This window comes from Manis javanica, chromosome 3 (assembly GCF_040802235.1).
Source record: "Manis javanica isolate MJ-LG chromosome 3, MJ_LKY, whole genome shotgun sequence".
Taxonomy (NCBI): domain Eukaryota; kingdom Metazoa; phylum Chordata; class Mammalia; order Pholidota; family Manidae; genus Manis; species Manis javanica.
This window is the reverse complement of record NC_133158.1, coordinates 183823576-183851107: the sequence shown is the minus strand read 5'-3', so window position 1 is coordinate 183851107 and position 27532 is coordinate 183823576. Positions and strand designations below refer to the sequence as shown.

Here is a 27532-nt window from a genome sequence, read left to right as displayed (position 1 = left end):
ATTGCTACCATCATTGTATTTTCTAGCATCTTATGAAAATTTTCAAATGTACATAAGCTGAAAGCTGAAAGTGCCATGCAGTGACACCAGTACACCATTACCCAAATTTCTAAAGTGTTGCTAATTTTACTTTATCACATATTTATTTTTCCATCTCTCCATTTACAAATCCATCTTATTTTTATGATTCATGTCAAAGTAAGCTGCATAGAAAATTACACTTCTTACCTAAATAATGTATCATTAACCAGCATTCAGTATTTGTGTATAATGCTATTTAAGATAAAATTTTATACACAATGAAATGGATTTATCTTAAACATCATGTAGCAAGTTTACCTTGCATTATTTTCTTTATCATTTTATTACACTAGTACCCTTTTCAAGAAACCCAAATGGTTTCTTACTATCAATCAAAATCAACCACTCAAAATCTTTTCTCAGTACGATCACATTAATTCTCCTATTATTTTTGAAATCATTTCCATTCCTTCTGTAGTGTGAGTCCTACCTACACCATGATGGTTGTTCACACTTGTGTGTGTGTCACACGAGGAGGAGTCACAGAGGACTGTAGGGGGTGGCTTGGAAGGGTAGACTCCCAATGACTGATTCGGAGTTCAGAATCTGAGTAATAGATCCAGAGTCTACCACTAACTTGTTTTGTGATAGGGAAAATTAATTGGTCCAAGTGTTACTTTACTAACTTTAAAATTGTAAATCTATCTAAAAAGGTTCCTGTCATGGTCAGTAATAACATGTGCTCAGTACCAACTAGGACACTTGACACATAGTAGGTGCTCAATAAATTACACATAGCCAGTGCTCATTAAGTATTCTTATTAATATCCTAAAACATAGTAAAGCTCCAACCTCAAACTTAAAACCCAATCCCTATTGTTCTACTAATAAAATCATTTTCAACATGAAACAAAGTTTTTACCTCAGATATAATATTTTTAAAATATAATTTTATGAAGTTTAAGAGTAAGCAAAGCTACACTTTATATTCAGGCAGAAAGATCTCTCCATATGTCGGTCTGTTTCCTCATTTGGGATCATCTGTAGGTGAATGAACATGTAGGCATGACAGCAGATAAGGCACATGTGAAGATAAACAGATAGGTCCTATTTCTGTGAATATTTTGCTTCAAATCTCCTTCTAGTACCCTGAATATATATTCACTGAACTCTCTCCATTATAAGGTCTTATTTTCTGAATACCTGTATCAAAAAAATGTTATCTCCTGGGTTAAGTATTGAGCTCAGTGCTCAACTGAAAACACAAGTTTTCAATAAATGTTAACCACCATTGTTATTGTTTTATTTGTCTAATTAGGATAAAGAAAGCATGTCAAAGATTCAACTGATGCAAGAAAAATGCTCTTTCATACAGTGTATGCCCATGTAGTAAATGAGCCTGTCATTAAATTCACTGTGATAAACCTAGGAATATAGTACTTAAATGAAATATTTGTGGAACCATTAAATAATTACCATAATTTTTATTATTTTTATCCATCTTATTCTGATCTCAGAATGAAGACTGTTGGCAAAACCTAAATCTTCCATTAGGAGTCTTTCCAAACCATATTAAATAGTTGTAGTACATGGATTAGACACCTGAAAATTTGTTATCAGCTTTTTGGTGTATATGTTTTGTGTAATTTTTTAGATGGCCAGGCACAAAAAGTAAATTTAGCATTTTGTTTTTTCTTTCTTTAAACAAAATCATCTAGAAATATTGGAAATGCCAAGTTAGGGAATCAAGAAACACTTAATATGGAAATATAATCATTAGGTTACCTGTCTAACAGCCTCTCAAGCTCAAGGTGCATTCCAAAAGGTAATGTTATATTCTTTTCACCTGGCACAGAACAAATACAAAAGATAAGGTTGTTGAGTAAAAAAAAGAAAATGCTAGATAATTGCAGTTTGGTCAGCAAAAGTAATTATTCTATTTTAATTTTTAAAGGTAAAAATATAAGTTACTAAGTCTGAGAAGTTCAGTGCTTTGTGAAGGGCAATCCGACCCATGGCGGGCACAGGGATAGTAGAGCTCCCCTTGTCCCTCCTTTTCCTTGGTGGCAGCAAGAAAAACATGTATTCTTATCATTTTCCCCCTTCCTCACTTCAGCTGAACGAGGAGAAAGAAGACAATGCAAGTGGTTATTGAATGTCATTTTAAATTGGTGCTATTTATGTGTCACGATTCCTTCTTAGAGCTTTGATTGTAAACTTCAGTGAAATGAGAATCAAATGAGGGAATACATGATGTATCTCTGCAGCAATTAGTGAGACAGAGATTTGACAATTATCCAGTTCATCTGATCAGCAAAGACTGCCAAAATGGGTAGTTTAATCTCAAATTGGATTTACTTGTCCTAGTCTATGTAAATTGACTATGCACATTAATTACATTAACAACACATCTACCAACATTCTCCTCACTCAGGGTGCACGGAAAATAGCGGGGATGAAGGACGCTGAAAGGAAACAAATATTAGCTGATAGCAAGTAATAAAATAAATGTAGCTGAGAGAGGCAAAAAAAAATAGGATTCAATTGTAACCTGCAAAAAAGCCAATACCATAAAAAAATTTAAAAGACAATATCTAATAATGTAAGAAAAACAGAAAAGGGGAGAAGCAGTGGAGATCTTGGTGTAATCCTATGGGAAACACATCAATGTATCATCTTTTGTTTAAATGGGTTAAATATGATAAAAACAAAAACCCTCTGACTCTTTCAGCTCTTAACTCACTTGAACAGTGCCTCTCTTACTTGTAGTATTTGAACTAGAATACGTCCAAGTCCTGGACGGATCAATCTTTATAGCTTTTGGAGCTAAATGCAGCCTATTGTCATGAGTGGTAAAATATGCGAAGTTAAATTATTTCCAAAAATAAACTCGTAGATGAAAAATTCAAGGTTGCAACCATCAAACTACCATGCTAGATGATACGAATTTGAAGAAATTTTGTTTAGTCTATTGACCTTAAAGAAATTTTTAAAAACAAACACTAATTTGTCTTGAGATGCATTTTTCTTGCATGAATTTTTAGTTGAGGAAATCCAGAGGGAGAAAGTTATGATAGCTCAGTGTCTCGACTGACAGCGCTCATTCCTCCTGCTTATACCACCTCTACCCACACCTTTCCAACATCCTAGGAAACTAGTAATTCATGGCTAGTTAGACTTTGAATGTATTTTGTTAGAAATTCATTATATTGAAATATATGAATATCTGCAAAAATTAGAAATAAATGCAATGTAATCAGTCTCATTTAAAATATATCCTTCCTTTGGAAAAGAAACTACAGCTATAAGTTGCGTCTTGTTTCTGTTCTGTATAAAACAATCAGTGATGAGGATGAATTCCACCCCTGGGTACAACAAAATCACATGTTATTTATTCCCATTTAAATTTATTATGGAAACCAAATGCTGGCCCAGGTTATCTTTATTATCTGGGCTGGAAAAATATTAATATAGCACCAGTATCATAACCATAGAGTTATGCCATTAATTCTCTGGGGCCCACTTGTGATCAATAGTTCTTGATCTTCAATATACCTTAAGAGAATATTACCTTAAGTCAAGCAAGCCTGAATGGCAGCTATCAGGATTTAAAAACCTGAAGTTTGACATTTTAAGTATTATCACATATTGTCCAGATTGGGATTATTTTTCTAACTCTGTGGAAAACATCTAGGCACCACGCACTGAATTCTTTCCTCAGAGGAATTTAACAAATTTTCTAAAGCAGCAGTGTTTGTCTGATAGAACTTTCTGTAATGATGGAAATATTCTGAACTTACGTTGTCCAATATGGTAACCAGTAAGTACTTGTAACTACAGGGCACTTGAATGTAGTAAGTGCAACTGAAGAACTTATTTTAAAATTGTATATAGTTGAAATTTAAAATTTAGGTAGCCACCCACGGCTGATGCCTACCATACTGGACAGCACTGTTAATGAGTCAGTAACCAGCTACAGGCAGACCTTGTTTCACTGTGCTTTGCTTTATTGTACAGATGCTGCATTTTTCACAAACTGAAGGTTTGAGTCAAGCAAGTCTATCCACATTATTTCAACATTTGTTCGCTTTATGTCTCTGTATCACACCTTGGTAATTCTTGCAATATTTCAAACCTTTTCTTTGTTACATTTGTTATGGTGATGTATGAACAGAGGTTACAACTAATTGAGAGCTCAGATAATGGTGTTTTTTAGCAGTAAAATATTTTTTAATTAAGATATACACACTTTTTTTTTAGACATAATGCCATTGCACACTTAATAGACTATGGTATAGTATAAACACCACTTCTATATGCATTGGCAAACCAAAAACATTCATTTGACTCATTTTATTGTGATACTTTATTGTGGTGCTCTGGAACTGAACTGGACCTGCAGTCCTCTGAGGTATGCCTGTACTCTCTACTGCACATTTACCTGTATAAAGCATTTTTTCCATATATATCATAAAACAAGTCTTTTTCATATTGACCTGAAGGACCCAGACTCTTGGAGAAAGACTTCCCCCCTAACCTGTAGGATAGGTGAGAATGATTCATGTCATTTAGGTATGTAAGACATGAGATCCTATTCATCTCACAAGTCTACTAATTTATATTGTACAAAATAATAAATGAGTAATATATGCAAGTACAATATTGAAGAGTTTAAGTTAATAGAGCTGGTTTATTTGATACATGTCAAGTTGGCCTCTCCCAGTGCTGGTCAGTATCTTGGCACTCTATTCTCCTGCTCTGCCTGTTCCCTCCCACTGAGTGGTTTGCATGACCTGTTTTCTGAGTTCTTTAGGAGTCTGTACCTGCTAGGCTCTGGGTCAGAATATCTGAGCAGGATAGCCTGAGTTCTTCAGCTAAGGAGACCTATGGCATACAGTCTAAATGCCAACAGCAATCCCATGGCCCATAGTGTCTGAATCATGAGAGAACCTAAAGCTTTGTTTCTGAATTTCACCTCCATGAACATAGTCTTTGTTAACAACTAACTTATTTTCAACTAAAATTATTTTAAATCTGGACTTTCCTGAAGGTGAGTTGTCTCTTCTTAAGGGATGTTAAGAGAAGCAATAAAATGCAAACTGATTAAACACTGAAAGAAAAGTATATCCATCTACTAAGTGTTGGAGGAGATAAAAAGTTACAGATCCTAGCTTCTTACTGGACATTCTGTTCAAAGGTTTAATCACTGATATAACACTTAGAAGTAGAATTAAAAGCAGATCATAGAAACTATGGAGTCAACTAAGTTTTAAACTATGTTTTAGAGATGAATCCCTTTCCCACCAACAACCCAAATGTTGGTCACATTAAAGTACATTTAAAAAAGCACGTCCAACACTTTCTGTTACTGGAAGCCTGAATAAATTGTATATGGTGGTAATGTTGAAAGAAGCCACAACTAAACAAAGACTGCATGTTTAAGAGCCACATTACCAAAGGAAAAAGAAGAGAAAATGTTTCAAATCCTCCAGTATCTACCACTTGCCAGAATACATGAGGTCTCAGACCTAATTTAATTGGTTGGCAAAAGCAAGCCAGCAATAGAGTGTCCAAATCCTGATGCCTGAGGTAGCCTCTGTCACCTGTGATTGTGGTCCCAGAGGTCACTTCAACCAGCGGTCAGATCTACAACCTGCTCAGTGGCACCCAGCGCTAGGCTCCTCGGACCCTTTTCAAAATACCTATAACTGCACACAGGCAAAGCTGACCACGGCTACACTTACAGCTTTTCCTGGTTCTTGAGATCCAAGAGAGTCACTGAGTCCTGGCCTAGTGAAACGCTGAAAACAGCAACAAAACAAAAACCCTTTTGGTCCTACGATATGTATCCCATGAGAGCAGTGACTCCAGTAGCTCTGACAGCTTTGACTGTCTAGCATAACTTCTGACATACAATAAATAGGCATTCTCTAATTATTCAGTGTAGAAAATTAGAGATGCTGTCCTATTTCTGTTTAACAAAAGTAATAGGAAAAAGAAAGAAAGAGAGCAGATCAGGCCAGTTTTAACAAATAAAAACAAAGGTCATCATCATCCAGAAGACTGACCTTTTATGTGTATTTCTCTATACATATGTGGGGACATAATTCTCACCTTTGTAAATTTTTTATCTCATGAAAACTATGTATTCTCTCCCAAAAGGCATGAATATACATACACTCAAATAAATTTGCAATAATTTCAGGGTTTTTGTCTGGACCTTCTAAAGCACTAGAGAATTGAGGAATCCGATCTTCTAAAGCATACTGGATGCCCCAGAGCAGTGCTTCTTGAATTATCTGTGACGTACTCTGCTTCTCCTCCTGATCCTGATCCTTTATGGACTAATACTCTTGAAAAATACAATTAAAGATTAGCATGTGATTGGAGGTTGTAAGAACATAAAATTGCTATAAAAGTTTCTAAACTGCTTAGGTCAGATTCCCTGGAAGCAAAGCCTCGGACAAGAATCCTTCTCCAAGTGAGGTACAAAAAGGCAGTACTTTCAGAAGTGGACGGAGGGAGGAGGTTGTGGGGCAGGAGCTACAGAGCTAGCCAAGTCGTCATGTTACCTGGGCACGAGCCTCAGCGCATGTCACAGAGAAGCTCTGCCACACAAATGGCACCAAGTGTTAATTCCACCTGGAGACAAGGGAGTCAGGGCCCCTTTCCTGCCAGGCAATTGCTGACTTCCTGGGATGGGGAGTAGACAGCATTTTGAGTGAGAAAGTTCCTGTTTGGCCAATGGCAGATCTCTGGAGAGGGAGTGTGAGCTATTACACTAATACTCACAGCAGCCGGGTGATGGGGCATTGTCCTGTGGGAGGGACCTGGGAGGGGAATCAACAGCATCCACTCTAGATGACTCCTTAGACCACTCAGACCCACTTGCGATTCTCATGAAGTTCATTCTACCTTGACATAGCTTCTCCAGGTTTCAGATTGGTTACACTTTCTGGAAAAGCTTACAAGAGGAGGATCAGTAGGATGAAATACAGCCCTCAGTACTGCACTTTGCCCAGAGGTCATAACTGAGACTCATCATTTCCCTCACTGAACATCCCTTCTAGATTCCTTACACCTTTTGCCAACCCTTCTGCTGGTGGAGGTAGCTTGCCTGAAGCATCTGAGTCCTTGGTTAGTGTGCCCTGATCAGGTGAGGTTGCTATACTTGCCTATTTATAGCCATAACAGAGCAAGGCAAATAGATATCCTAATAAATCACTTGAAGGGCATACATATTTCTCCCTGACACCATTATGTAGCAGAACTTTCTCAGGAGGATAAGGGTTAATTGTTCCTACTTAATGATAACAGATTTCTTTACTTACTGGTCTACTAGCAGGAAGACCTCCAAGAGACCAGGCAGTGGCCATGCTTTAAGTTTACTGGGGCTCTTACTGTGCTTTCAGGTACAAGTGTGCTCTCTGTGAAACAGCACTTAAATACCCACAGAGCCTAAAGTTATGGCTGTGGGAAGCATAAATTCCCCAAGTAGGTCACTGGGAGTAGGGTAACTGGTGAATTAGGTAACTCTTGTTTTTACCCCTTAGTTCCTGGATCCAAGAATTCTACCTTTAAGAAGCAAAACATGATTTAATGGCTGTGGGTTTAGAAAACATACTGTGCCCTCTCTCCCAGGGTGGCTTTTCTAAGCTTCTACCTCTGATGCATCTTCAAAATGCTATGTAATTGCTGTATCAGGTTGGCAGCATGTGCCTGATAGGGTAAGTGCTGAGTCCCATGGATACCATGGCCACACACCCACTGCCACACTTTTTTTCACTATAAAATGAGCCCCTGGTTCTGAGATGATGTGAGGCAGAGTCCCATGCTGGCAGACTGGACACTCTAAGTTCTCAGGCTGGTGGTGGTGGCTCAGAGCTGTTGCATGAGGCAATGGGTGGGGCTAGAAAGAGGCAACAAGGTCCTCACCTCAGGCACACATGGAAAGGGACACCAAAACCTCAAAAATCAAGAGAAAAGAAATTTTATAGTAATATTTCTTAAAAATCAAAATTAATGCAAAAAGATCCCTGATGAACAAACATAAAAAATTTAAATAACTACAAAATCAGCATTACAGATTTTTCCTTTTGCTTCTGTCTGCATATGGCCTGATAAAGCACTGATCCTGTTCTTATTTAAAAATTTTTTATTTTATTTATCATGGAGTTTTTGCATGACACTTGATTCTTGAAGTATTGCATTGCAATTTATTTTAATTACCTAGTTTTTTGGTGCCCTCTGAAATTTTGTGTCTGAGCCCACTGCTTCACAAAGGTCATCATCACCCTAGCCATAGCCCTACAGGACAGGCAGATCTAAATTAAAAAATATCTGAGGCAATTAAGTTGCTGTCAAGTGGCTGGTGGGTCTTTTTGATAAACAGTACTAAGCTGGGGGACTGAGCATCAGTCTTTGCTACTGACAGGTCACATGTTCATTCATCAGTGGGAGTAGCTAGATCACCAATACCAAGGGAAATGGTGCTGGTGCTTATGCATAGTCTCCTGCCGTATGGCTACCTCACTTATGAATCCCCGCATGGGAATGGGGCAGCTTAGGACTGAGGCCGACTGAAATCCACTGGGTAAGCCATCCTTCCGACCTGACTATTTCGTACCTCTTCTGCAATAGATGCTCTTTGGTGGGTATTAAATGATTATTTAAAAAATACTTACATGTTATGTGTCTAAGGTGAAAGGCCACCACTTGACTTAGGGAAAATCTCTGAAGAGGGAGGCAGCTGATAATTAACTGAAAACATTCAGAGGAGTTGGGAGAAAGTGGCTAGAATTGAACATCCGGGCAGGGCAACAACAATTATGAAGTTTGGTCCAAGGATCACAGCTTCATGCATCCACAGAGTCCATGTTAAGAACATATATTCTAGAGCTAATAAAACAAAACAGGTTCATTCATTTAACACATATTTACTGAGTATGTATTACTTGCTGGTCACTTTTCTAAATGCTGAGGAAGCAGTACTGAGCAAAGAAATGAAGTTCTTGTTCTCAGCTTAAATTAAATAATACATTACAGGTTATAACACAATCCTTAAAGAAAAATGCATCAGGAAAGGAGACAGATTCTCACTGATAAGGTGGTATCTAAACAGAAATGTAAAAAATGGAGGAATTCAATCACGCAGACATCTGGGGAATGAGCACTGAGCGGCAGGAGCGCCGGACATCCTGAGCTGTGCCCAAGTGGAAGCGTATGTTTGAGGAGCACCAAGAGGTCAGTGTGTCTGGAGCTGAGTGACTAGGAGGAAGTGCTATAAGAAATGCAATTAGAGAGAGTGCAGGGCCAGATCAGGGCTCCTTGGTCAGTGTAAAGATTTATGTTTTACTCTCAGTGATATAGGAAACTATTGGAGGGTTTAAACAGGAGCAAGACACTATCTGACTTATATTTGAAAAGGATCATTTTGACTCTTGTGTGAAAAATAGACTTAAAAGGATATAAAGGTGATTGCTTCTATCATATCATCATTTAATTTCTCAGTCTGTTCCCTGCAGAAACCTGGGTCAGGCAAATGACAGGAGACCCTGATGGATGTAACCAAGTAGTAGCTCCAGGTGCAGCCACTGTACTGCTTGTAACATCATTACTAGAAAAGATGAACACAATGTCTTGTGTATGGTAGGACGCTATTGCCCCAGTAATGTGTTCTTTTCAGTATTCATCATAAATGAGGACCAAAAGCAGTTTGCATTCACCTGGCAAGGATATCAGTATACATTCCTGGTCCTGCTCTAGGTAAATGTCAGTGACCTTCATTGTCAGTTGTCAAAAGTCAGACAATTGTGTTCGTAATGTCTTGTTGTTTAGATCTAATGAGCAGGAAAGGCCAGTAGTCTGAATGCCTTATTAAAACATGTGTATTCCAGAGGGCAGGAGAAAAGTCCTACAAACATTCACCAGCCAAATCAGTGAAAATTTTAGGGGTCCTATTTCATTGTGCATGTCAATAGATTCCCTTCAGAATGAAGGACACATTTTGCATCTTATGTTACTATTAAGAAAGACCCAGAGTACTTGGTAGGATTCTGGGTTTCAGAGGCAGCAAAAACCACAGTTCAGAATAATGCTCAGACACTTCATCATATGACTTAGAAGGCTACCATTTTTGAGGGCAGCCTGAAATAAGAGAAGTTTCTGCAGCAATTTCAGTATCAATACAAGCAACCTCAATGCCAGAGCCACAATAAGTGGCAAATCCCATACTATTATAGGTACCATGGTAAATCAAAATGCACAGCAGGTTTTCTGTTGTGGGGAAAATGGAAGTTTCTATGGTTGGGATCCTCACCTGACCCTAAACTACTTGATGATGTAATTGGCCTACTGCTAGACTAATGCTTCTACACCCATAAGCAATAAGCTATTACCGACTGAGTCACTATATAAAGAGCTCGGTGCAGTGCTCTGGGTGGAGGCAGAGATGAAGGTGGATTATGGACATGCAGGCTGCTGGATGCAGACATGATTTTAGTGTTTGACTTAGTACCAGGAGAATAAAGTGTTCCACCCCAAGAACGTTCTGTTGTCATTTCTTAGTCTCACTGAAGCCACAGTGAACTTGGCCAGAGCTGAAACCCATTAGTGAGACATCTGTCAAGCCCCAGATGGAGAACTGCACTGAAAACTACAGTGATCTGAATCAAGGCCACGCTATTGCAGCTGAGTTCTCATAGTTTGGAAAGCAGCTCTTAGCATGCTACTTGGCTCTAGAAAGACTAACCATGGACATCAGTTGGCTACACGACTGAAGCTTTCCCTCACAATCTTGATATCATACGTCACCATCTGTTAGGCAGAGTGGACTTACCCATTATGAGGAGGTAGGGTGTTGTTACACAATGAGGGAACAAGAAATATTTTAAAACTTGCGACACCCACTGTTGCATTTTTCCATTATCCACACCTAGGTTTAACTTCAAATGGTTGATCACTACAACCACAGCCTGATAAGGGCATGGTAATTGTGAGCCAGCTAGTCACACAGAACTGGTAACCGAGAATGAGGGATACTTGAATGAGTGGTTGAAGATAATGAACTTGCCCAGAGCTGAAACCCATTAGTGAGACATCTGTCAAGCCCCAAATGGAGAACGGCAATGAAAACAACATATGTCACCATCTGTTAGGTGACGTATTGGATCGGTTAAGGCTTCCGCAGCACCAAAAGAAAAAGCTTGCTCTACTAATCCATGTCTTTGGATTTTCTTCTCCCAGAAATTGTGGTCAGTCATCTGAAAACACTCATGACAGGATGGAAGGAGCTGGTATGGACCTAGCGGTGCAGCGGGAGGGCCATAGCGGAGGCTGCCAGGTTCTGCGGACGCCCCAGTCTGGCCCCGTCTACCCCTTCAGCATATGGCTCCTTCAGCTTCCGGGCACATTTGTTTCTAATGTCTTGCAACTGTGATTCTCTTTGGAAAACTGCCCTTTGCCTGCATGTGAATAGAGTCAAAGTGCCTGAAAGTTCCCCTCTCTAGGGGACCCCAAGCTGGCGAGGGGCTGGTGCAGGAGGAGAGTCCCGCTCCTGCGCCTGGGAGCTCGTCCACACGGCAGCACCCCCTCGCCGGGTCAGCGGAACACTCCTCGACCTCCTTCCCACCCCCTCCTGCCCTCCTGGGCTCCTTCAGGGCCTCCGGGGGACACCCTGTAGTGAGTCACCGCAGACACCCCTCCCAGAGGCTGCTCTGGGTGACCTGGCCTGACACAGATTCCTATTACACATCTATATGGAAAATTTGAATGTGATATTTGAGTCTGGAATTCATGGCAGAAATCTGTGCTAGAAGTATCTACTGACAGGTGACGTGTTGATTCTGTATAGTCATTAGGTCAAATGAGATCACCTGAGGGGTGAGTGTGTATAAAGAAAAGGCCTCAGGACATGAGAAGGTCTCAAGCTTTCTTGATTTTCCACCACTACCTTTACCAATTCAACTACGTTTATACTCATTTACTCAGCTTTGGTCTCAGAACAGATCCTGACTCAGGCTCTAGGACAATTCCCAAATTAGTCCACCTCATTTCTAGCTGCTTCCTAATTCTATATCTCATTTTACTTCATCAACCTATCAACTTTACCCTCTAAAAGTATGTAGTCTGAAGCTATGGCTGATTTATGGGTCCCTTGTATAAGCAAAACAGGATGGATCTCTCAGGAAGTCAGAACATTAAACACCTGTTCAGAGATGTAAATGCTTGGCTCATGTTCAGCTGAAAAAATTCCCAACACATTTTACATTTGGGAACACTTTCCCCTTGACCTTGCCAGAAAATACACTGGAAACTTAAAGGAAAGTCTGGAAAATATGGAGAGATTATTTACAGAAGTAAAATCAAAGTATGTATGATCAAAGGAAAACATCTATTTAAAATGCTATGATTTATATAATGCCTTGTATATAATATAACCCTAAACAAATGTTTGTTGAATAAATTATATTGATTATGCCATATATCCTCATTTATTGTGGAATAAACCAGGATACACAGACAAGAGAAGATAAAGCTTTAGGAGTAATATTTTATATATGGTAGACCATCTTTACCTTAACATTATGTATGATATTTCTAGGTAAAGACCACCTGAACAATTTAAATGAACTTTTGTTAAGTAAATGAAATCTAGGGAATATAATAGGAAATGATAGAAACTAACTGAAATATCATTTTGTTAAGGTAATGGCTTTTGAATTTCTTTTCATAAGTAGATTAAATTTTGTGAGCTGCTTCCCACATAGACCAAAAAGCCTGAAGTTTTTTATTTGAAAGAAAATTCTATGTGTTGATTTGAATTGAAAGTACAAGACTTTCTTTCCTTTTGGCAGTTTGCTTTTGAAAGATTTTCCTTGTGAAATACATAATCTACTGTTGCTTGTTGAATATAATGATCCCTTACCCTAGAAGAAATAAAAGAAAGGCCAAATTTGGCTAATTTTATGTCTTTAGGAACCGATCTGTGAGCCATATGTATGTTAAAAAGCAGCAATAAGCACTAATATCAAAAGCAGCTTTTCAAAAAAATGATGAATAAATGGAGGCTGCTGTGGCCACACTGAACATATTCCGACAGCCTCACATGGCTGTTACCTCCATGGCTTCCTTGTAGTTTTTGTATCAGCTTTAACATATGTAAGGCACACAGATCTTAAGAGAATAATAAAAAAGAGAGTACCAAGTCTATCTTATATGCCCTAGAACACTCTGGAAATATAAGTTAATAAAAAATTGAAAGTTGAAATGACCAGAAAATTCAAAGTAAAGTTGAATTTGAATAACATAGGGTGAAAAGATTCAAAGTTAAATACGAAAAAGAAAATTTTTAATATTAACAATTCAATATTTGTTATTTATCCTATGCTTGGATGTTTCATATTCAAAACAGCAAGATCATGTTTATTACAATCTTGAAGGGGAAAAAATAATGTTCAGTTTCATACATATTTACTAAAAAAAGTCTCAAGGATCTTGATGGGATCCATACTTATATTTCCAAGCCAAACAACACTTGTATGACTAGACTAAAAACAATGTATCCTATCATTCAAAGTTCCATTTCAAAATCTCCAAAAAACTCTGTACCTTTCTCCTTATAATCCATGTTTTTCTAGCTCCCATGCCTTATACTTTTTCCCCTTAAATTATACCTTCCTGTCTGTTGATCAAGTCTTACCTGCTCTTTAAGTCCTTATTTATACACCATTTTTCTAAGAACAATGTCTGATGCTATCTTGTCCTCATCAAATGAAAGTGATCATTCTCTGAACTCCCATAGCCTTTTCTCTATGCTTTTCTTGGCTAGTGTCCCAGGGTTAACCAAGACCATGCCCAGGTTCAGCGCATTTCTAGAACAGCTCACAGGACTGAGCCTATAGTCATACTCATGGCTATGAATTATTACAGTGAAAGGATACAAAGCAAAATCAACAACAGGAAAAGGTACATGCAGTGAAGTTCAGAGGAAATCAGGAGCAAACTTCCAGACTTCCTGAAGTATACTCCAAGTGGAGTCATACAGGATACGCCTAACTCCTACAGCAGTGTGCTGTGACAACAGATGTGAAGTGCTGTCTACCAGGGAAACTTATTAGAGATTCAGTGCCTAGAGTTTTTACCAGGGGTTGGTCATGTAGGCATACTTTGCCTAGCATGTACCAAAACTCCAGGCTCTCATAAGGAAAGCAAGCATTCAGGATCAGCCACACTTTCTTGCACAGTTTAGGTGCAGTGTACCATTCTTATCAGTTAGGGTGGTGCTCCTCTCCAAGTTCCCAGATACCAGCCAAGGGTCAGCCTGGCAGCAGGACTTCCTACAGATAAGTCTCAGGCCTGCTCTCTTATCTATTCTTCACATGGTGTTATAGTTTTACTCAATTTATATACATTTATATAAATAAATAATAATAATAAAATGTATATATAAATATCTGAAGTCCTTCACTGAAAGCTCACTGAGATATTGGAAGGCTTTTTTTAAATTGCTCCATCATTTCCACCATAGAATAAGGTTGCTGATGGGAGATAGCTCACTAATACTGATGATTAGAAGACCTGCTGATTTGGTAAGGGACTATAAGAAGTAGGCAGGAAAGGAGACTCAACGCTGTTAACCTATTCTGGATGGAGTTCTCTCTATTATCTGTGATTTTCCTTTATTAAAGGACCAGGGATGGCACAAACTTGATAGAAGTTAATGCAGACACCCATTGTGAATAAACTGCAACTGACTTAAGATAATTTATTATTGTTAATATATATACTTTCTTAGGAAACAGGAACATGCAGTAATTTTTTTTCAACAGAATGATCTTATATCACTAACATTTCACTTAGTCCTAAAATCTTACTTATTCCTGTCCAGTCTACTATTCTTATTCCACTCAGAACACAATGCATGTATTATAACCCATGTCTCAAATTCACTTGCTTATGAAAACATTTACTAAGCACTTAAAGTTTTGTCACTAAGATATAAATATTAAGATCCCATAATAAGAATAGCTAATACTTATACTGTGCCAAGCACTGTTCTAAACACCAATCCAAGAGGTAGATATTGTTGGATATTCTTTTTTTATAGGTAGAGTTACTAAAGAAGTTAAATAACCATCCTAAGTAGTTCCTCTGCAGTCCATGTTCTTAATTACTCTGTTAACACATCCTTGAAAAGATCACAGTTACTTTTTGACATAAAATTATTTTGACAAAATTAGAGAAAAAAAATCTGTTCCACCTTGATGTTTTCTTCTCCACCACTAGAAGTTAAAGGACTCAAAGACAAGAAATAACTAGAGTTGGCAAGGATGTGGAGAAAAGGGAACCTTCCTGTTCTATTGGTGGCAATGTAATTGGTGCAGCCACTATGGAAAGCAGTATGGAGGTTGCTCAAAAACTAAAAATAGAAATTCCATATGACCCAGTAACTCCACTTCTCAGAATTTGCCCAAAGAAATAAAAATCCCTTATTCATAAAGATACATGTATTTCTGTGTTTATTGCCACATTAGTTACAATAGCCAAGATTTGGAAGCAACCAGAGCATCCATCAACAGATAAATGGATAAAGATGTGATTCATATACACAATGAAACATTATTTAGCCATAAAAAAGAAAGAAATCCTGCCATTTGTAACAACATGGATGGACCTGGAGAATATTACGCTAAGTGAAATAAACTCGGCAGAGAAAGACAAATACCGTATGATTTCACTTACATGTGGAATCTAAAAAAAAGCAGAACAAAATGAATGAATAGCAATAGACTCATAGACACTGAGAAGTGACTAGTAGTTACCATGGGGAAGGGATTGGGGTGGGCAGGTGAAATAGGTGAAGCAGATGAAGAGGCACACAATCTCAATCATAATATCAATTAGTCACAGGGATAAAGTGTAGCATAGGGAATATAGTCAATAGTTCTGTAACATATGTTGACAGATAGTACTACGCCAGTTGGGGTAAGGATTTAATAATACATCTAACTGTGGAATCACTATGTTGTATACTTGAAACCAATATAAAATGGTATATCAACTATACTTCAATAAAAAAACAATCAACCATCAATCAATTAATAAAAGTTAAAGGACTCAAATATTGCTAGATTTTACCATTTCATATTTCACAGTTATGCAGTCTTAATGAAGAGTTTATCACTTAGCAATTCATGAAAACTAATGAAGACTGAACAATGTATTTAGCACTGTGACTGCCACTCTAACATATATAAAAGGGAAGATATATTGGCTTAAATAAAATAAGATTATGCACACTGAAATCTTTTTATCTCTATGGGTGTGTGATAGTTGAGTTTTGCTATGATACAATGAGAGAGAGCTTTGTGTCTCTCTCTGAATGTAATGCATTTTTATCATGAATTGCCTCACACAGGGATGTAATTAAGATGCATCAGAGCCTGGAAGAAGAACTCATAGGAGGGTAACTACACTCCTGATTTTTTTATTTCTTAAAGAGCAAGTTAAAAGGCTAAAAGTTACAAACAAGCTGCGTTATGTCTAACTCAAACAGCAGCTTGGAAGTGCAGATATAAATTTCACCCTGGATGATGAAACCATATATTGTATGACAAAGGAGTTGTCAGTACTGTTTACAAGTTTCTCGCTCAACACTAACATTCGCGTTCAGAAAGATGACATTGTTCTACAGTTTCAGGCACAGCTCTTTATAATGTGCCCCAAATGACAGACATGTGAAAGGTATTCTTTTAATTTACAACTACTTTAGGCAACCTTCAGGTGATGGATATCATCACCCTCATGTCACAAATGAAGCAACTGTATCTCAGGGAGTTCAATGAATGTGTCAGGGTCACATAGGAAGTGACAGAGGAACAACTTACCTTCAGATCCCCTCTCCAAAGTTGGTGTACTCTTAACCACTAGGACATATTGCCTCTCCAGTATCTATGAAGTTACCCAGATTTGAATATAATTATAAATGTCCAGAATCAAGTATTAAGATATAATTCTTTTTTGGTTCTCTTACATTTTGTAAACAGAAAAATTCACTGCTTTTTTTCTGGACTATCTTTTTAAGGATGTTTGCATGGCAACACAGAGATACGGACTCGTGTGAAATAGTGCACAGGCATGCTTACTGTGTATTTTAAAAATTGGGGTTTCATAAGCATAGGGTTCCACTCCTGTAACCAACCCAGTGTGTTTGCAGATGTGACCTGACCATCTTGGCATTGTCTCAAAGCAAATGGCCTCCCCAAACTAGTTGAAGGAAATGATGGTATTCTTGGGCTATTGCTGTTTTTCAATGTGTGATAAAGTTCTTTGTTTCTGAAAACAAACCAAAGTGAAAACCTCCTTAAATTCAAAATAGATCTATGTTCTGTAGTGCCTACATTTTATTTGTTTTGGGGGTGTCCTCTTAGAGGAAAATAATATAAAATTTCATATACAAAACTAAGTTCAGGGCTGTGAGAAGGTGCTGGCAATTGAGGGTCCCTGTAATGAAAGTTCTATTCATGGTAAATCCATCTTTGTCTGAATTATATTTTTGGCAGTCATCATTTTCCAATTTGATAAATGGCTCTAAATGACTTTCCACTCCCTATGCACCAAGTCTGTACATCACATATAGTGGTTCATTCAAGAGAATAGCTCTTGATTTTTGTTTTCTAGGCAAAATATAAGCCTAGAATGTCTCTCCCATACCAAAATCTTTTCAACACTCTGGTGTCTTGCTCGAATTTTTCCAGAGTAGGGAATATTTTGTTTTATTCACCCACCAATGCTTTAAAGTAAATGTGACCAAACTTATGTCTTAAATTGATTTCTGAAATCAGTCCTGGTTAAATTCCACAGAGTTGAACCCAAACTCCTGGAAAAACTGAATTCATGGAAATTGTACCATGAATGTTGATACAATTTCAACTTCAGCATGACACCCTGAAAGTAGCAAATTATCTTTTGCATACAGCACTGAATAAGAAAAAATATCTAATTTTCTTGTGCAAAACTGTGTCCTTTTATTACATTAAAAGTTTAAAAGGGTTATAACCATAACCAACTCATATTTGTGTATTGCTCACAGATAACAATTACAAGGTAAACATGATAAAATATTAATTTGAACTCATAATATATGGACATCAATAAACAAGAAGAATATAATTCACTTACTTTTGAAATGTTACTTGACCGACTTGCAGATCTCCCTGGGGATTTGTCATTCTAGAAAATAAAATTACAGACATTAATTAAAAATATAGTAATAGTATTTACCTACCATTGAGGAAAGAAAGCAGAGCACATGCCAGCATGTAAATGTTTATTGTTTTGATTAATAGACATACAAACTCCTTACACAAGTTGGCTTTCCTCTTACAAAATTTTATTTCTCTAGTACATATCAGTGTTCTTTTGGAAATGTTTCAATCAACATCAGGGTATATATCAGTCTAAGAGTATTTCTCTAGAAAAATGATGCAGGGCCATTGAAATAAAATTGGAAATTGAAATATAGTATATTATTTCTCCTTTTGCTTTGGTTACCAGGAAATTCTGAGTAAATCCTTGTTTTCAGTGCCAGTAATTAGCGCCAACCAGGTACATGGTACATACATCTAACTTGTTTCTTCTAAAATGCATGTTATTTGTCATTTCTGTTATTTTACTTTAAAACTTTAGAAATTTAAGAGATACTTTTAAAATTTAAAACAACTGCTTAAATTTAAAATATTTTAAATTCTTTTAAAATTTAAAACTTAAAAGTAAGTTTTAAAAAATGATACCTTCAGTTCTTACCTCTTAAAGAATTTCCAATTTAGGAGAAAAGAAGCATGAAAAAGGTTTTTGAATGGTAATTTTTAAAAACAGTCATACAATTTCAAAGCAGAGAGGGTCCTGAAACAGTGGTATCCTCTCATTCAAAGCCCAGAGACACTGAGCTCCCAGCAGGCACAGAGCAGTCGGGCCCAGGCCAGCGGGAAGGCCTTTCTGTCTGGGCCCAGCCATGTTGCTCCTTCCATTCTGCCAGTTATCTGCTGGTGGGTAGCTGACTGACAAATTAGAATGAATGGGTATTATGCATTTTACTCATCAAGCGATCAGAGCACACCTTTCCTTCTGTAGGGAAAATGTTGGCAGAACCTGTTCTGGAAACTAAGGTTTGTGAAGGATCTGACTTAACACTTCCAGATACTTTTTCTAAATCTTCTGAGCATCTGGACTCAGCACCAAAGGAGACCTGAAGAGACAATTGCCAAGCATATTGACAGAGGTCACTTTTGAGAAGTAAGTTGTTATAACAATGTGAGCGTCAGAAATCGCCCCATGATAACTGCTTGCGACAGCTTCAGAAACAGCTATGAGAGGTTTCGGCAAATGTACTGTTGTGGAAGAATAGTAGCTGCATTCACTGCAAAGGGTCACTGTGTCACACACAGGCTTGCAGGTATTTCTGCTGAACAGGACTTTTTCCTTCACATAACATCCATCTTCTACAACCACTGATGTCACTGCGGAGCATGTTATTACAGACCGAAATGAGTCACAATGATAGGATTAGTTACACCTCATAACAGCCCCATGATCCTGCTGGAGATTAATGTGTATGCTGCCCACAGACATTTTTCCTTGATTAGCTTCGGCTGGTGATGGAGAGATGCACTTTTCTACTGACATTTCAACTCCTCTTCTAGACTAGAAAACAAAACCAATACATCTTTCCTTCTCAGGGAAATTCAGAATTTTGACACACTATTTTATAGAACAGAGGTAAATAAGCCATGAGATATAATAGGTTTTGGGGAGTTTTGTAGTAGGGGTTGTTTTGTTTTCTACATTTACGTGGTGTTTGAGAATGTGATTAAGGAACTAGAATAGAAAGGCGCTTCAGCAAGAACCAAGAAGTAACATAGAAATTTAATTTGGAACTAGATTACTTACTTAACTTTGCAAACCAAAGAGGACTTTGTGGTGCTTTCAGATAAAACAAAGAGGATCAGGTTCCCTGCACAATTGTGAATGAGTTCAGCACAGGGCTATGGTAAGCAGATAAGCCCCACACTCTTCACCAGCACCACCTGGTCCAGTGGAGGGGGAAGCATCTGCTTGACTATTTAGTACTTCAAGAGGTCTTTTATCTTGAAATCCATTGGTTCTATTTTCTACTAATTCAAGGTTAGTCATCAAAAGATATAATCAAGTTAGGCAAAGGGTATATTTTTTTGCCATGTTGCTTTTATTCTAGTTAAAATACGGGAACGGAGAACAGAAGCTGGGGATGTGCTCTGCTGGCTGTGGTGTCGATTGAGAGGCTGACTTGCAATTAGACCCGTGGTAGTGGACTTGTTCTAGCAGGAGTACATTGTTTAAGATTCCATAACTTCAACTTCCTCATTGCTGAATGGGAGAGATAATCTTCTGAATTGTTATAAGGATCAAATGAGTTGCAAATGAAAACATTTTATAGATTGTAAAGTTATAATACTTGTATTAATACTCACAGGTAAAGGAAATACCTGAAGAGTGTCCTTAAAAATCATGATGATCATCACAGGTTACTAGACTCAAAATTGTAAAGCAAACATCTTAGTTTCTCTGTGAAATTTCACCTCTATTGTGGATTTGATTCTGGCACATAAAATTAAAGAAAAATCAAAATTTTCTCTACCCTAGAGAACTAACTAAGTTTGGTCTGCCTTGCTTTTGAAGCAAAGCACCAGAAACACTTTCTCTCTTGGAAGACTTCCAAAGCAATCTGTCCAATTTGCTACTAATTAATTGGGTAGCTTGTCCCATTACTATTGAAATGACATATTTTTCTGTGCAGATTACTCAAACACAGTTGTTATACCTCATTATGATCTGTTTAAATTCTTTCCCTTAGATTAAATAGAAGTTGTCTCATAATCTAGCATAATTTACTGGTACCCAAATTACAGTGATCTATAGGTCACTAAAAGTGAAAACCAAGAACAGTTCCAGACAAGTTTGCAGGAGAAATATGGGATCATCAAGCAGTGAACTGTCTTAGCATATCTTCATAGCATGTAGAGGAAGAGACTTTTAATTTCATGAGTACTTTAAAACTTTTTTAATAAGTTTCTAATTTTCAGTTTGATATGAATATATCTGATATTGTTAGTTTTTTGGGATTATTATTGTTAATATAAGCTATATAAATTATTTAGTATATTTAATGTAGTAATAATTGAAAATAAAAATATTAATAATCATATATAATCACATATTATAATAATTTTTTCAGATTTCATTTTACTTAACATTATTGGATTTTTATTACCAGCCCAGAAAAATGATTTCCAAGTGGGAAAATCATTAGTAAATTGTTTTAACATATTTTGATGCTATAATCTAAGGGAACTGACATGGTTCCTTTAAAGGGTATGGTCTGTGTTAAAAAATAAACAATATGGCTGCACATACATGTATGTATCTACATTTTAATACTTTGTATATTATACCATTGATCAGAAGAGGGCAGTAAGGGAGCTTAAGGGAGGTTTTGATGTAAACTGAAGGAAAAAACTACTCTTGAGTGGAGAAAACAGAATAAGACAATCTCACCCAGATTACTTATATGATGCTGTTCTATTTTCTCCTTTATCCCCCACCTGATCCCTGACCACACTACCTAAAAGGAATGAGTATTTGAGAGAAGGAGAAATAAAGCGGTAACTTTGAAGATCATCTGAAGAATTCTAGGTAGATAGTGGAGCTATTTTTGCTAGTAACTAAAGTTTATAATAGAAAAGTCTTCACAAGCAATATGGCTTATAAGCAAAGAGTAAACAAGGACATAGAAAAATTGAATAATGCAATAAAACCTCTTTCAGTAGAAACATAAACAGTCTCACATACATTAAATGAAAAATACTCTTTTTAATGTCTATGAAACATTTATAGTTTATTTGGATTCAAGTCATACCTTAACAAAAATCTTCAAGTAGAGATTTTACAGGACAGTTCATTTGATATTAAGGCAATAAAATTAGAAATAAATTCTGAGATGTGGAGAACAAATCTTAATCGCCTCAAAATAAACTAACATATTTTTAAATAATGCTTTGTCCAAATAAATCAAAACTCCATTAAAAATTATAGCCAACAACTCTACAAAATATCATACTAAGACCTATGGAACACAGTAAAGACAATACCCAGTTAAAAATGTAAATGTCTTCATTATTAAAGGACACAGCCATAAAAAAATTTTTTTTAATGTAGTAGAAAGAAAATAGTAAAATATAAAAGTTAAAACTCATTTGGAGCATGGCTCAAGATAGCAGTGTGAGTAGGGCAGTGGAAATCTCCTCCCAAAACCATGTATATTTTTGAAAATACAACAAATACAGCTATTCCTAAAAGAGAGACCAGAAGATACAGTACAATAGCCAGGCTACATCTACATCTGTGAGAACTCAGCATCTCACGGAAAGGGTAAGATTCAAAGCCATGACCCGGCAGGACCTGAGCACACCCCCCACCCCAGCTCACTGGAGGGAGGAGGAGGAAAAGAATCAGAATGGGGAGGGAGTGGAAGCACAGGACTGCTAAATACCCAGGCCTAGTAATCTGGACTGGGAGCACAAACACACATTGCATGGTGTGCTGGGTATTAGAGAAATGGAAAAGTAAAATCAGAGACGGACACTGAGAGTGAGTGGGTCACCACAGCCAGATCCCTTGGGACAAAAGAAAAGTGGGTGCTTTTTAAAAGATTTAAAGGGACAAGGGCTCAAAAGCTGGACAAAATCATCCTAGCACACTCAGCCCAGCAGGCTGGGAATCTTGAAGAACTCCAGGGTCCCTAACTCCCTGGGGGGTAACACAGCCCCAAAGCATCACATGGTGACAAGCAGCCTGCCATTCATTCCCCCCACCCAACGCTGCAAGCAACCCGGCTGACCCATCACAGCAGCAGAGCAGCCAGAGAACAACCGCACCTATAGCAACCATACAGAGTCTCCTCCCAGTGTGCAGCCAACCGAGACAGACAGAGGAAGCAAAAGTAAGGTCCAGAAGGCACGAAGGTTCTCCATTCTCACTGTACAACACAGCCTGTGTGGCTGCCACCCCCCGCAGTGCACTAGGCTATCCCAAGGGCTGCCCCACCCACATGGCAGCTCAGAAGATTATCCCAGAGACTACTCCTGGTGTGCAGTATACAGCACAGGCAGCGGAAGCCAGAGAAAGGTCCGGAAGGCACAAAGGGTTGCTGTTCTCACAGGAGAACACAACCGCCGCTGCTGCGACCCCCCCGCAGTGTGCTAGGCTATCCCAAGGGCCACCCTGGCCACAGAAGATCATGAGATTATCCCAGAAACTGATCCCAGTATGCAGATAGACAGCACAGGCAGTGGAGAGGAGCAAGGTAACCAAGAAGCAGGAAGGGGCTTTGTTCTCCCAGCTAACACACATGATATATGCCTGCGACCACTTCTATCACCATGAAAAGGCAGAAGAATCTGATCCAATAAAAAGTTACTCAGACAACCCCAGAGAGAGGGCCTGGTGAGATAGATAAAACTAATCTTACTGAAAAAGAATTCAAAATAAAACTCATAACCATGCTGATGGACATGCAAAGAAATATGCAAGGGCTAAGGATGAAGTCCAGGGGGAGACAACTGAAATGAAACAATCGATAGAGGGCCTTAAGGGCAGACTGGACGAGGTACAAGAGACTGTTAATAGAATAGAAATCAGAGAAGAGGAATACAGAGAAGCTGAGGCAGAGAGAGAGATAAAAGGATCTCTAGGAATGAAAGACTATTAAGAGAACTGTGTGACCAATCCAAATGGAACAATATTCGCATTATAGGGGTACCAGAAGAAGAAGAGAGAGAAAAAGAGATAGAAAGTGTCTTTGAAGAAATAATTGCTGTAAACTTCCCCAAGCTGGGGAAGGAAATAGTCTCTCAGACCACGGAAACCCACAGATCTCCCAACACAAGGGGCCCAAGAAGGACAACACCAAGACATATAATAATTAAAATGACAAGATCAAAGACAAAGACAGAGTATTAAAGGCAGCCAGATAGAGAAAAAAGATCCCATACAAAGGAAAACCCATCAGGCTATCATCAGACTTCTCAGCAGAAACCTCACAGGACAGAAGAGAATGGCATGATATATTTAATGCAATGAAACAGAAGGGCCTTGAACCAAGAATACTGTATCCAGTATGATTATCATTTAAATATGAAGGAGGGATTAAACAATTCCCAGACAGTGAAAGTTAAGGGAAATTGCCTCCCACAAACCACCTCTACAGGCTATTTTAGAGGGACTGCTCTAGATGGGAGCACTCCTAAGGCTAAATATGTGTAACCAGAGAAAATGAAATCACAGCAAAAATATCAGACCAACTAAAAACTAATTAAAGGCAAAAAATAAAATCAACTATACACAAAAGCAGTCAAAGGAAACAGAAAAGAGTATAGAATAAAACATCTAACATGTAAAGAATAGAGGAGGTAGATAAAGAAGGGAGAGAAATAAAGAATCATTAGACTGTGTTTATAATAGCATAAGTGAGTTAAGTTAGATGGTTAGATAGTTAAGAAGCTACCCTTGAACCTTTGGTAACCATGAATCTAAAGCCTGCAATAGCAATAAGTACATATCTATCAATTATCACCCTAAATGTAAATGAACTGAATGCACCAAACAAAAGACACAGAGTAATAGAATGGATAAAAAAGAAAAACCCATCTCTATGCTGCTTACAAGAGACTCACCTCAAATCCAAAGATATACACAGACTCAAAGTGAAGGGATGGAAAATTATATTTCATGCAAACTATAGGGAGAAAAAAGCAGGTGTTGCAGTACTTGTATCAGACAAAATAGACTTCAAAGCAAAGAAAGTAACAAGAAATAAAGAAGGATATTACATAACGATAAAGATGGCAGTCCAACAAGAGGATATAACCATTATAAATATATATGCATTGACATATGTGAAACAAATACTAACAGAATTGGAGGAGAAAATAGAATGCAATGCATTCATTTTAGGAGACTTCAACACACCACTCACTCCAAAGGACAGATCCACCAGACAGAAAATAAGTAATACCATTTTACTCATTTTTTTGAAAGTCTTTTTTTTTTTTTTTTGTAAAGTATTCAGTTAAGAAAGTTAAAGAAGCAAAAGTGGCAAAGTCAGTCTTACTTATCAAAGATTATGTATCATAAAGGGATGTGGGCATGTGAGATCAAAAAGAGCTGCAAGAAACAATGTTTTTATTCTTAAAAGCAATACACTACTTGCAATGTAAAGGCCCATAATTAATTACTGAATCAAATAGGATGGTGGAAAAAAAATCACGAGATGTATGGTAACAACACTTCAGTTGGAACTGCAGCTCCATGACTAACCATGTGACCAAGAGAACCTCAGCTACCTTTGCAGCTCCTGGATGAATTTGCAAAATAGGCAAAGGACACATGAATGGTTACCCTACAGAATAGCTGTAGAAGCAAACACAATAAACTTTGAAACAGTATATTCCAAATTGGAAGGCACTTCATATATATAAACTAGGACTATTAAGATTATTAAGCTTGGATTTGCTAGAGTTAAAGATTAGTGAAAAGGACATTTACTTGTAAGCAGTCACCTTTATTATTAAATTTTGCAGTACATACCATTTTTTGAAAACACTCTTAATTTTCTTAAAAGCAAGCATATTTCTAAATACAAATTTAATGTAAAATCTTTTTTTGCTAATCTTGCCAATTATGATAATGAATAAAAGCTTTATCTGTATTCAGATAGCCCCAGTTATTAGTTCAGAAATAAAGAATAAAAAATATTTTTCAGAAATCTCCCCTCTCTCTCTAAAAGAGTCATGTAAAACCATGCCCCTGATGTACACACTTTTGAAAGAAAAGACTGTCTACTGATGAATGACATTTCATCCTAAATGAGTTAGGAACTGCAATGCCTAGCATGAGAACAAAATGAAATATTTGTTTAAAAAAGACTGCAATGGGGTATGGGGGAGACTCAATAATGAGGGTGGATGTAGTAACCACATTGTTTTTCCTGTGAAACTTTCAAAAGATCGTATATTAATGATACCTTAAAAAAAATGTTGGCACTCTCCAGTACTGAACATGTTTCTGTCGTATTTGAGTGGAAAGAAAAATAATACAGCAAAGTAATCACTGACTTAATTACCAGAGCACCAGGAAAAGGCCCTGAGGGTTTAATTCACACATCTTCAGAGTTATGGAAAGAGAAGAGAAGGGGCACTGAATGGCTGCTAAAATGCACAGGGTGATGATTTCAGGTCACTGTCTTGTGTGAACAGGTGGTTGCTTGCTATGTTTTGTTTTGTTTTATTTTGTTTGTCTTACAGTATATGGACACAGGTGAGCATAAGCTTTTAGTGTACAACAGTTGAATTCTTATAAGAGTGAATTATAAGCAGTTTTATATGTTCTTACTATTCTGTTCTATATGACGATGTTTGCATTAAAAACAGAAAGCTTGCCACACCTCTAGTATTCTAAGAATATATACATAATTTATAAAACTTCTTGTATTTTTTGATCCATGTAAAAATTCTTTTTGTTTACATAATTTCTCACAATAATCTTCTTACTTAATATTACCAAAAGGAAAATCTACCATCAATTACCTTAAAAAAGGTTTTTGCAAACTGCAAATTATAAAAACTCATTCCTTATTGGCTGTTTTTTCTATAAATGTATAATATTTCACTGATTTTTAGGCTTTTCTTCTGCTTGAAATCTCAAAGCTTAAGTAATAAAGGTTTTCTATGTTTATTTGAGTTCCAAATGTTCTATTTGCTAGTGTACTAGGTCTCTTCTATTTGTCTCTTGAGATCCACATCCCACTTCTCACCCTGCCCTTTGCCTAGGAGGCACACCTGGATGGATCTAATCACAGCTTCCTTGCTGTCTGACTTCCATGTCTTCGAAGCAGAGCCCCCGTAGGACAGGAATGGATGATAATGAGATCAGAGTAATTATCCCCTCCTTCAGACATCACCAGAAGTTGACTGTCTGCCTCCCCTGGAGATCTCAGTATTTGTCAGGTAGCCCTCTCCAGGAAGCCCTCTCTCCCATCTCTGGGTTCTAGAAAATGCTCCTTCTCCTTGCTTAGTCAAGCCTGTGAGTGATAACCACCTACAGCTGTTTCTAGCCAGGGATCACTGAACTGTCCCTTGCATTTTCTATACATCCTACACACACCCATTGTAAATAGTCTTAATTCTCCTTGAATTATCCAATTTGTAAGTGCCATCTGCTTATTTCCACACCCTGATGGATAAAAGTAATTTTTAGTATTTTTTGTAGCCTTATTACCCTTATTATTAATTTTTAAAATTTTAATCAAATTACGATCTTACAAGTTTATGTTAGAGGTATGGTCATATTTTCTCAATCACCATCTGCAGCTACTAGAAAACCTATCGGGTAGCTTTCAAAATACTTTTTGTATATGAGT

At 37.4% G+C, this 27532-nt stretch overlaps 1 protein-coding gene across 1 annotated transcript in view; it reads right to left on the bottom strand.

Moving 5' to 3' along the window:
- Positions 1–27532, bottom strand: part of MARCHF1 (membrane associated ring-CH-type finger 1) — a 937042-nt gene that overhangs the window by 143390 nt on the left and 766120 nt on the right. The window contains 1 exon segment of the mRNA XM_073232517.1: positions 18202–18252. Coding sequence (XP_073088618.1) covers positions 18202–18252 — 51 coding nt within the window.